Genomic DNA, 12,720 nt, shown 5'->3' with positions numbered 1-12,720 from the left:
CCTTATTTTCTGGTAAGTCTTATTATTTTGAGGTGCAGGAGGTGGTGAGTGTGGTCACCTCATGACTGCTGCTGTGTTGCAATATTTTTTGGGAGGGCTTCTTTTAGTGCATGCGCTCAAAAGTCCGATTGGGCTTATTATTTGGGGAGGTCTTGTTTTTGGAAAATAGGGTAGTTAAGATGAGTGATACCAAGATGTGGATAACTCTTACTTATTCAAGTGAATCAGGAAAGAGTCTTTATCATAACCACCATGGCAAATCCAATGATAGTCAAAAATCAAGGCACACTTCCAAATTCTAAACATGCTCTGTCAGGTGAAGTACAATCCTTAGGTACACAACAGCTTAAATCTCAATCGCCGAACACAGTTCAGTCTTTCTCAGTAGCTTTTCACTAATGTCTAAATTAAATTGCAAGTCATTTACTTCAATACAATTAGCAACAATTTACAAGATTATGGATTAGTCGATTGAAATTGGATACTAAGGAACAGTATCGTACTGATGACATGCCACTACAAGACATCAGTTGATGTCTCCAACAGTTTTATATAAATGGTAAATAGCATGGGAGACAAAGTGAAATGCTTGGATATCATAAATCATTGGTCTATGTGCTGAACTATGCTCTGTCATCCCCACCATCTGTATGTAACCTGACATGCAGGTAAACCATCTGGATACCATTTTCAATGGTCTGAAAATCCACAGGAAAGTCCAGAATAATTAACAGACCTGTACATTCAGTTTCTGGCATACGTCATCTACAAAGTGTCTAAACCATTTCAGTGCTGTACCGCAGCTGAAATCCGATTGAAATGTATCCAGAAAATCTGTGTCAGATCAAGACGTCTGATGTTATGGAGCCACCACCTTCTCAATTACCTTTTGATTCAAAAATTTATTAGTTTATCAAAATATAAAATACAGAAATATAAAGAAAAATGAAAATAATGGAAAAGTAGGGAAGAGGAAGGGGGGAAAGTGCAGGGCACGGGTGTCAAATTAGCCACGTCACATTGATGTCACATGATGTATTGTAATATGTTTTGCCTTTGTGCAGCTGGGGTGGGTGTGGCCTGTGCGTGACGCATCCAGCGTCCAGTTTGACACTTCGGGTCAGAGGTGGATTGCTCCCAGTTCAGCCCAGATTGGGTGAACCGGTAGTAGCAGCAGCAGCAGGCTCCACCCACACGCCCAGACCCTTCTGTTCATGCACAGAACCATTGTGCAAGTGCGCCCGAACCGGTAGTAAAAAAATTGGCAACCCACCACTGCCCCGGTGTATGGTAAAGGGGAAAAGACAAAGACAAGCATGATACAATGATACAAATCCATATTCCAAGGACTGCTTCTTTGGAAAAAGTCTTATTCCTCCTTTAGGCAGTGCAGAAACATTTCTCCTAGGAAGGAAACATTTATCATCTCCCTTAACTATGGGTCTATGCTAATCTTATTTATTATTGTTATTTATTAATTTTTATGACATCCATCTCCCCTATAAGGTGATTCTTAGAAGCTAACAGATTATAAAAAGATAAATAGAAAAGTAATTAAAATATTAAAACTACGCAAATTAAACATTTAAACCATACCAAAAAACAAGAGTAAGAGATGGATGTCCTGGGGCGGTGATCTTCTTACTCTGTCAACCATCTACAGTGGTAAATGTCTATCTCAGAGGTCTCAAACCAACTGGCACACAACACAAAATTACACAAAATAGCCACAACTACCAGCTGCTCTTTGAACAGGAGTTTTGAGTTCAGGAAGTTGTGCACCAAATCTGTCATAGTGCAACCCCATCCAGAGTTAATGTTATAAAACCAGAGCCAGAGGTTCCTTGCACCCATAGCCATTCCATCTTGCTAGGGTTCAGTCGAAGCCTGTTGTCTCCTATGCAAACCGTATAGCTTCTAGGCACTAAGAAAGGTCGGTCACAGCATCTCTTGAATCACCAGAAATAGAGATGTAAAGTTATATATCATCAGCATACTGATGGTATCTCATTCCATGTTGCATGATCTCACTCATCCGTTTCATGTAGATGTTAAACAGGGTCAGAGAGAGTATTGAGCCCTTTGGCACCCCACAAAAGAATGACTATGTGCTGGACCTCATGCTCCCTATCAACACCAACTTGGACCAGCCTTGGAGAAGGGAGTCAAACCAGTGCAATACTGTGCTACCCAGCCCCAAACCCCATAGCCAGCCCAAAAGGCTACCAAGATCAATGGTATTGAAAGCCCCCGAGAGAAAGCCACCACTTTCACTAAAAAGGGGAGAAACTGGAAGAAAATTATCCAAACAAGTTGGGTCCAATAATGGATAATTGAGGAGGGGGCATTCCAAGGCCTTCTTAAATGGTGCCAAGAACAACCCCTCATGAAGCAATGTATTAATCACTGCCTGAACCCACCTGCAGGTCAGCATCCTGGTGACTTTTACCAACCAGAAGGGACAAGGTTCTAATAAGTAGTAATTGCATCGACAACCCCAAGGACCCTGTCAGCTTCCTCAGATCCAACAGGATCAAACAGTTCCCAGATAATTGGGCAAGTCCATTCCCTGGGCATTTCTAATGAACCTACTCCATGCTTGGTCTCAAACTTAGCATGGATCCTATTACTGCTGGTTCGCTCATCTGTGTACCATGCACATCCACTTAAAGCGTGAGCACGCGATTAAAATTGTTCTGCACATGTGCAGAACCAAAAACAAGATGTCGGCGCCTATGGCGGCACCCGGAAAACCAGTTTGGTCGCTGCCGGTTCCAGCGACCCAGGTTGCCAAACCACTACCTGAACTGGTCACCTGAACTGGTCCGAACTGGTAGGAACCCACCACTGGATCCAAGTGACTTTATCCTTCATGTATTTGACTAATTCCTCTGTACAGCCCTGTAAGTGATCATCCAAGCCCTCCTTTCCAAGGAGAGATCACCTTAACTGCAGCTCTGAATCCATGTAGAGTTGGATTCATTCTTAGTTTTCTTCCAGCAACACTCTAGCTATCTTCTGGCCAATTAATCAGCCAAAGGAGCAGGGGGCAAATACGTGCATGAGGATTCCTCCTATCATAGTCACCTCTTCAAGATGTAAAAAATAATTCAAAATAAAGTTACGACTGATAGCCACAAGGACCCTGTCCACTTCCTCAAGGCCAACATTATCAAAATTACATGTCCACAACCTGCCCCAACTCTGCCTCGTTCACCAAAGGTAACAACATAGTTTCAGGATTAGCAGACTGCTGGACAAAGTATCTAGTTGGAATGTATATGGACCTCTCTTCTGCTCTGCCTTCTAGGTCTAGCTTGCTGTAGTACGACTTAGACTGATAAACAAAGATCTAAGAGAATTCTAATTCCAGCTCTCAGTGGCCCACATCAGATCAGCACTTTCATCCAGGATTAAGTCTTGGATAATAGATGCTTTATCAATAATTGCTCTGGCAGTCCTTTTTCAACAGCCTCTTACCTCGCCAATATTCCTTGCCGATTCCATTGGAGAGCTTTCATGTTGTTAGGTTGAATGTGCTGCCTTCATCCCTTTACAAGCACTTCTCTGCCTCTGTCAATTGGGGAAGCCAAATCAGTTGTTCATTTTTTTCCTGCATTGGCCATTTCATCCACTTGACGCAAGGACTTAATTTTGCCTTTATTAACCGAATACCGACAGGAATTCAGAAGACAACTTTTTATTCTTTTGGTTGACAAGACAAAGCTGACTTTAGCAGCATTATTGTATGCTTGCAATTAAATATATTTATTTAGTTCGTTAGTTTGTCACTGATGTACAAGATAACAGGAATAAGAATAAACATGAATAAAAACACAGGCAATGTGTACAAATAATTGGGGAGAGTAGGACAGGGATGTTAGGCACGTTAAACATATATTTAAACTTAAATATAAGTTTAAATAGCAATAGCACTTAGACATATACTGCTTCGTGATGCTTTGCAGCCCTCTCTAAGTGGTTTACAGAGTCACCTTATTGCCCCCAACAATCTGGATCCTCATTTTACTGACCTCAGAAAGATGGAAGGCTGAGTCAACCTTGAGCCTGGTGAAATTTGAACTGCCAAATTGCAGGCAGGCAGCAGTCAATATCTGCCCTAAAACTTCTCTCTCCTTACTTACAAAGAGCAGGATTTCCAAGTTAAGAGTTTGATGGGGCCACCATCACTGCCAGCTTTAGTTAATTACAACTTAGTTGTGTAAGGTTAAGAATGCCTTCCTTTAAGGTTTCTATCTTACCCTCTCCTGCCAGTTGCTAACATAATTTACAACCCTTTTTCCATGACCTCTCTTTCTGTTTTTCCTGGCACGCTTCATTATATCAGACCACAACTAACCAGCAGTCCTGATTCCATCCCACAAGCAGAACCCACAAAGACATAAACAATTTAAATGAAATGCTTAAGTCTTCCTTGGTTGAATTTTGCAATCATAAAACAAAGGGGGAAATTCTCAGCTTTATCCTCACCACCACAGGCTTTTCACAGAATAGTTTATGTAACCCAGAATTATAGGAAACCTGTTGTGGTTTGATTTAAATAATAATTACAGAGAGAATAATTTGAAATAAATCCATGCTCAGTATTATTAAATTATTTGTGTTTTGATGAAATAAAGAAATACAAAACAGAAAGTTTTTTTTTTTTAAAGTACCATGGCAGAAAGTTTTGAGTTGGGTAGATTTTGGAGGAAATTGCTGATTGTTTTCTTTAGAGTTGAAAGCAAAAAAGACAAAAAAAGGAAATTCTTATTATTAAAAGCAGCTGAATAATGGTAGAAAAGATGGTGCCTCCTTCTCGTGTACTGTAAGTTAACATCTCACAACTGGTGAAGGGAGCAGTGCAGTGCAGACAACTTTCATGGATAAATCTACATCATAATATAAACACAAGAGTCAGGAAACCAGTATAATTAGTGATTTTTTTTTCTGTATATAGGAAAGGAAAAGGGTCTGCTTTCTTTGTTAGGTTGTAAAGTCGCATGAATTTCCTGCATCCCCCCAAAAATCATGAGAATAATGGGAGCCTAAACACTCTGAGAATTCTAATACTTCTTTATTTCAGAAAATCTGTCACAGTGGTACTCATAATAATTGTGTAGTTCTAATTCAGTAGTGTGCAAATTCAATTAATTCTCCTTCAACCAAATAATATGTATTAAAGTGATGCAATTCTATCCCTTCTTGTGCTCAAATCTTATCTCCTTTTTTGGAAAAAAGTCCTGGATAATTCACTTGCTTGCCTTTATAGAAAGTTGCTCTTGCTTTAATAAGTGAGGAACTGGAAATTCTGTCACTGTTAGAAAAAAAATGGGTGGCCAGAAATATTGTGTTAAATCCTTTTCCACATCCCATGCACTCTAGATAGCACCTTCTTGCTCCAGATGAACTATCCAGTTGCTATTTCAATTAATTCCTGCAATTGGTCTCCTTTTGAAAAGTTGAATTGACATCTCTTGGACATGTGGACATAGCACTTCAAATTCTGTTAATCTGTGACATATCAAAGGCAGAGTAATATAAAAATGCATCTGTTACTGCACAGGACAGATCATGACTAATAAGTAAAGAATGGCAGTGACATTTTCACTTACTCTATGTCATGTTAGATTTAGAAAATGTAAGCATTTCAGGAGTGCTGGAAAAAATTACATTGAAGATACACTGAAGCTTGTCATTGTTTTTTTGACTCTAATTTAGCTTTCTTCAAACTGGTGGCACCCGGATATATTGGACTTCAAATCTGATATTTTCCAGTTATTGCATTAAGCTGGCTGGCAATGATGGGACTTAACATCTGAAGAGCTGAAAGACATACCTAAGGCGTACTATTTTTAAATTTTGCCCTTCCCCTTTCCAAGATTCTGCACTGCATAGGGTTTTTTTAAAAAAAATTGGCTTGATTCTTCAGCTTTCTGTTTTTTTTTTCCTTCTTTCTTTCTCATATTCATATTTTTTTATGTTGCACTTTCTCTACTCTTCAAAGTTTTGGCAGTCCTTAAGATATGCCTTCTGACTTTTCTTGAGTTGCGTGTGCAAACTGTGTGTTACACTTTTTGCAAAACACTAACAGTAGTTACTAAGACAATATGTACCTACTAAGATAATACAAATTAAAATAAATATACTGTAAACTATATGGAACACAGCAAAAGAGGCATACTATCAGCTATTATGTAACATTAATCACTAACTAGGAACAACTTTGTGATTTTAACTATTATTTCAATATCAATTACACTCATCCCATACAGAAGTTCAGCTTCCCAGGAATGGAATTCACACCCTTTGTCCCAGGGGTGTCAAACTCGGGGGCCAGATGCATCATGCGCTGGCCACCCACAACCCCATTTTAGTGAAGGGGGAAAAGTCATGATACATCACATGATGAAAATGTGACGCCGCGTGTTTAACACTTCTGCTTTATCCCATTTCACTTTTTCCTGCTCCCAGTGAGGGACAAGAAAATTTGCAACTTCATTCATCCAACTCTCTGCTTCCAAAAATGTCGAGACACGTCTCTTCAATTCAGCCTTTAAATGGCTTTTGCTCATTCTAATGTCTAAACAGTAGCCAGTTCAAACTTTTATATAAGGTATTGCATTTATCTTTGTTGTTCACCAGTTTGAATAAGGGAGGCTGAAAAGATTTAGCATGAAAAAGGCAATTGATAGTCTTTATGGTAAGGCTTATGACCAATATCTGTTTACAGACATTAGCTAACTAATTAAGCAGGTGTTTTCTGTTTTGTACGTTAAAGCAGTGAGTTTTTTCAATTTGGTTAGGAGCCTACTTCAATGAGATGAACTTCTTGACCTACCTGGAAATGCATTGTCTGTTTCTCCTTGCTAGCTTCCTGTCTTTTAACACTTGCTTAATTCTGGATGAGCAGGGCTAAAAATGGAAGTCTTTCCTCCTTAACCTTTTGCACTAACTGGAAAGCAGGGATGGGAATTAAGGAAATACTGACAGGTTTGTTCCCCTGCTTGGCATCTTCAGACTAATTGAAGTTGGCAGCTAGGAGTCTAGGGTGCAATCCATGTTGAAAGCTGAATACCAAGGCTCATGCAAACAAATCAGGAATAGTGTTCACCTTGACGAAGTTGACCTGCATGTGAATGCAAACACACACACACACACACACACACACACAAGAAATATTAGCTTTTTTCTCCTGCCTTGTGGATCTGTTCTTGAAATCCCTACCCCGTGAAGTATGCAGGTGATTGTCCTCTGGTAGTAGCACAGCTGGAATTCCTTTCTTTCAGATTTTCATCTGTATGCTTCTCATTTTGAAACAGTGCCTACAACTCAGTGTGCTCTACTGCATTTAATTGTGGGTTTTTGCTTAGTTGTGCCTTTCTTTCCTTTTACCACGCCTCCCACAAATGCATGTATTGTGGTCTTTGTGGAGTTCTTTGACTGCCAGAAGCAGAAAAAATGCTGTTGCAATACTAGTAATCAATGCTATTGTTTTTACTGTTGTCATCCTATGTTTTAGAAGAAGAAGAGAGTTTTAACTATTGAGAAATATGGGGTATATGCAGGCATTTCAGGAATGATCACTCAGAAGATCCAGAATATTGCTAAGCGAGACAGCAGGATCAATTAAGTAGGCAACAAGGGGAATGGTTTCCAAAAAGCCCAAGAGGATCCTTTCACTTCTTTGTTCTTGGAAGAGCCAAGTGGGCTATATAGTCTTTGCAACCCATTCAGACATTACCAAGTAATAGAGAAGTCATGATCTTGAAGTCGATATGCATGGATATTAAGAATATGTACTTTATTATGTTCACACCTCTAGGCTACACTTGGATGCAGCATTGGAGACATTGTCTCAGAATGCGTTGTAGCAATGTACTCTGGAAAAAGATAATTGCAACAGTTATTTGCATTCGAATAACTTCATATTTGGTTTATCTCAGCATGTTATATATGGGATGACTTTGCAGATGGTCCACAAACCAGAACATGTAGACACAGACAGAGGAAGGCATAGATGAGTGGTGCCATGCCCCAGCATCTAATCTTTATATACTGTTGTTGCTCTCTAGCCCCATCCAGTGGCCGGAGGGACAAATATGCCCCAACATACGATCTTTAGAACAAGTGATTTGTTTTCTCTATATCTCCACAGAAGTTTAGACAATTTTTCTCCCATTGGTATGGAGAAAAATAATAGGTTCACTTTGAGATGAAAGTCAGTAAATTGCTACATGAGCCCATGCACCTATTTCAAGTAGCCTCTCCCAGATGGGTCTAATATATGTTCTGGCTATTAGTGAAAATGAGAATTAAAACCCTTGGAAGAATTGTTCAACTAAATAAATTGTTCCCATGCATTGGCCCTATATGCTAGCTTCAGCACCATACAGAAATTGTGACATCAAAAGGACAAAGAATAAAGAGCTGCTATAATCATTATGAACAATCATAATTTTTATCTGGCTTTTTCTATTGTAGTTTCTGCGGTGCCAATAAGTAAGAATCATTTTTCCTTCTACTATGATGACACAAGTGGTAAATATTCTCTATTGATTATTTCTCATTCATTCATACATTAAAGTATTAGGAGTCTGGTTGGCATTCATTGTTGTATATACTGTCTACTACTGTTCTTTTGTGTAACTATTTCTTAAACACAGCTAAGGTTTTTTTCAAAAAAAATATATGGTATAGAACACAGACACAAAGATTGCATTTCCCATACAAAGCTCTTTTCTCATGCAAACTTAAACTCCTATCTTATTCTATTAGCTTCCTATTACTATAATTTTGCAATTATTCTACTTCTATTCTTATTTAATCTATACATTTCCATCTCTTATGTTCTATTTTGATGTCCCTATTTCTATATTGGCATTGTTTTAGTCTCTTAACTATTTCTTTAGCAGTGTGCAGCAGCTGCTAAAAAAGCCAACACGGTTCTAGGCTGCATAAACAGAGGGATAGAATCAAGATCAAGTAAAGTGTTAATGCCACTTTATAATGCCTTGGTAAGGCCACACTTGGAATACTGCATTCAGTTTTGGTCGCCACAATGTAGAAAAGATGTGGAGACTCTAGAAAGAGTGCAGAGAAGAGCAACAAAGATGATTAGGGGACTGGAGGCTAAAACATATGAAGAACGGTTGCAGGAACTGGGTATGTCTAGTTTGATGAAAAGAAGGACTAGGGGAGACATGATAGCAGTGTTCCAGTATCTCAGGGGTTGCCACAAAGAACAGGGAGTCAAGGTATACTCCAAAGCAACTGGAAGTGTTTAAGAAGACTTATTGGATAGCCATTTGTCTGAAATGGTATAGAGTTTCCTGCCTAGGCAGGGGTTGGACTAGAAGACCTCCAAGGTCCCTTCCAACTCTGCTATTGTATTGTAAGGACTAGGGAAGAGATGATAGCAGTGTTCCAATATCTCAGGGGTTGCCACAAAGAAGAGAGAGTCAAGCTATTCTCCAAAGCACCTGAGGGTAAAACAAGAAACAATGGGTGGAAACTAATCAAGGAGAGAAGCAACCTAGAACTGAGGAGAAATTTCCTGACAGTTAGAACAATTAATCAGTGGAACAGCTTGCCTCCAGAAGTTGTGAATGCCCCAACACTGGAAGTCTTTAAGAAGACTTACTGGATAGCCATTTGTCTGAAACGGTATAGGGTTTCCTGCCTAGGCAGGGGGTTGGACTAGAAGACCTCCAAGGTCCCTTCCAACTCTGTTATTCTATCCCGTTCTGTTCTGTTCTGTTCTTTAAATCACACACATACAAAGGGTTCTCAGCTCTTTTAGCCATTCTCAGTCCATGTGCATCTAAAAACTCTTCACTCCTTTTTAGACTTGGGGATTGGCTTTTCTCTCCCCCCCCCCCCCAGCTCTCCTAAATCTGGACCTGGTTTGCAGAGATCTGCACCTAAGTTGTTTCAGGCAAGTAAGCTCAGCTTTGTTTTGTTTGGTATTGAAGACCCATCCAGCTCTTTTCCTCTGTTTCTCAGCTCTGCCTCTCAGTGGGGTTGCAGGTCCCAAAATTGATGGTTTCTCTTGCCATCTGAAAACTGCTGCTGTGGTGCTTGCCCTTCAGTTGGAATTCCTTTTTCTCTTTTATCACTGCTGTCTTCTGAGCTTGACTCTTTCTCAACCCTGACACACCTGCTCATTTTCAATTCCCTTTTTTTGAAAGGCTCCAGGGAAGGAGCAGGTGGGGCTGTTTTGACCCTCTTTCCCAGGTAGCACTCAAAGCTCAGGGCCACAGACGAAGAAAAAAATACCTGCTCACTCCAGGTGGTGAGTTCACTTTTCCACATTCACACAACATAAAAAGGGAGGAGTGGGAGATTCTCCATCCCAGAGACTTGATGAGATGAATGCAGATGATGTTGTGGCAATTTGATATATTGGTGATGGCAAAAGGCAGATTGATTTCTTTTTTATTTTGCAGTGGTAAATTAAGATGGCATTACCTGAAACAGGAATGCAATGAAATTTCATTTTTAATGTATGCCAATTAATGTACATTCAAAGTGACAATAAAGTTATTCTATTCTATTCTGTGTAGGGATGGGGTGGCTCAGTGGCTAAGACGCTGAGCTTGTCAATCACAAAGGTTGGCAGTTTGATGGTTTGAATCCCTAGCGCTGCATAACGGAGTGAGCTCCCATTACTTGTCCCAGCTTCTGCCAACCTAGCAGTTTGAAAGCACGTAGAAATGCAAGTAGAAAAATAGGGACCACCTTTGGTGGAAAGGTAACAGCATTCCATGCACCTTTGGCATTTAGTCATGGAGACATCTTCGGACAGTGCTGGCTCTTCAGCTTTGAAACGGAGATGAGCACCGCCCCCTAGAGTCAGGAACAACTAGCACATGTGTGCAAGGGGAACCTTTACTTTATTCTATTTTGTTCTACTTATGTACTTCGCAAGATGTGCTGGCTCTGTAGAGTTAATAGACTTCGTAGCTGAGATTTTATGTTGAGACAAGATTTTAATGATATATGAAGTCTATGCAGAGGTATTTTGCTTCTGAATAATTTCTTGAGGTCAGGAGTCATGCAGGATTTATCATTTGAAATGCTTTGTGCTCAGAAAACAACCTGAACGCTTCATAAATACAGAAGGAACCCTCTATGTTATGCTTGCTTGGCATGCCAGCTGAGAGAAGAAAGGTCAGCATTCAGGAGAGGAAGGGAAGAAGAGAAAGTTCAGAGGAAAGGATGCTTGTTACCATAGCTACAGACTCTACTGTTTTTTAAGCACTGGGGTGGGTCAACTCGTGTGACACTGGTAAGGGGATTGCACCTGTAATGCTCTTTCGAGATACTGTGTATCTTTGGTGAGCAATAAGGACTGGGCTGTTAATCACTACAAGTTTTAAAATGCCTTGCCTGTCTCTTGACTCTGGCTGGCTTTGTTATCATTCCCAATTAAATACATTTTAAAAGATTAATTTAGATAGTGCCAAACTGAATATTTCTGATACACAGAAAGCTGTAAAAAATGTGATTGAGTTTCTAATAGTAACAATAACAACTGCAGAATGTAAAATTGGAAGCAGTTTTTGAAATATTGATGGCACATAAAATGGATTTTCCCCCTCCTCCGGAAAGGAATAGCCATTGTGTTGAAATAGAGGTTATAACTTAGTAAGGGATAAAGAAGTACAACTAGTGCTGTTGTGTTTTCAGATGGATTTCCATCTTCATGAAAGTGGCGATGGTCTAAGGGTGGGGGGAAACTGTTCTTGAATATTTTGCACAATTGGGGCTGCCTTCATATTTCTTAGATTTCTGCATGTGTTGGCTTGGCTCAACTTGTGGTCCACTACTCTTCCCAGAGATGTAAAAGTTTAAAAATTTGGAGGGGGGATGTGAATTCTAGTGCACACCAATATATTTTAAAAGATAATAAACCACGTCCTTGAAAAAAAAAACCATATGGCTTTTTATTGAAACAAATAAAGAAAAACAGAATGAGAAATGAGGCTCAACAAAGAATCAAAGCAAACAAAGACACTTGGGGTGAGAGAGAGAGTGAAATATAATATATTTAAACAATTATATTCAGTAATTTTACTCAGACATTTGTACAGAATATTAATGTAGCTAATTAATTGAGAGGATATTTAAATGCATCTACGCTTAATTAAAGGTTCTTCAAAGCTCTTTTCTGCACTTTTAGATAGCATTTATGCAAATAAAGTTTTTCAGTTTTCCTTTGTTTGGTTTGACATAGTACATCTGGCACTAATTGTAAGCTCTGTATTGTGCTGCAGCAATTAATAAATTGTAGGAAAAATAGCCAAAGAACATTGATAGGCTTAACAGTTAAACATCTTTCAGTACCATGGACAAGGCTGGTTGCTTGTAAACCTATTTCTAAACTGTTACTCCAGCAGAAATTTTGAAGTATCTTTGGGTTTAGTATAAATTGAATGAGGTTGTACAACCATCCCATGATAAATTATTTCAATCTGATTTAGTTCACCAATTTATTATATTTCCATAATTTTCCTCTTGATTATTATCTTTGTTTCTTGGTTTTCTCCTTTATTCGTGCTCTTACAGGTAGTCCTCGACTTATGAGGACAATTGAGCCCAGAATTTATATTGCTAAATGAGAAATTAGTTCAGTGAGTTTTGCCCCATTTTACAACATGCCACATTTGTTAAGTGAATCACTGCTGTTGTTAAATTAGTAATGCGGTTGTTAATCAG

The 12,720-nt window shown here is 39.2% G+C and overlaps 1 protein-coding gene across 2 annotated transcripts in view; it reads left to right on the top strand.

Annotated features, from left to right (window-relative positions):
• Nucleotides 1-12,720, top strand: part of SLC8A3 (solute carrier family 8 member A3) — a 222,515-nt gene that overhangs the window by 192,219 nt on the left and 17,576 nt on the right. The window contains exon 1 of one of the 2 annotated variants that reach the window (XM_014071920.2): nucleotides 8,444-8,541. The exons of the other annotated variant lie outside the window; for it this stretch is intronic. Coding sequence (XP_013927395.2) covers nucleotides 8,445-8,541 — 97 coding nt within the window. The 5' untranslated portion in view covers nucleotide 8,444. Of the gene's footprint in view, nucleotides 1-8,443; nucleotides 8,542-12,720 lie in introns of those variants that run through there. 2 annotated transcript variants of the gene reach the window in all.

The sequence above is a fragment of the Thamnophis sirtalis genome, unplaced genomic scaffold (assembly GCF_051295495.1).
Source record: "Thamnophis sirtalis isolate CommonGarterSnake01/CBP01778 unplaced genomic scaffold, rThaSir2_p1.2 scaffold_1, whole genome shotgun sequence".
Classification (NCBI taxonomy): domain Eukaryota; kingdom Metazoa; phylum Chordata; class Lepidosauria; order Squamata; family Natricidae; genus Thamnophis; species Thamnophis sirtalis.
The sequence above is the reverse complement of the archived record's forward strand: the minus strand, read 5'-3'. Positions and strand labels throughout refer to the sequence as shown.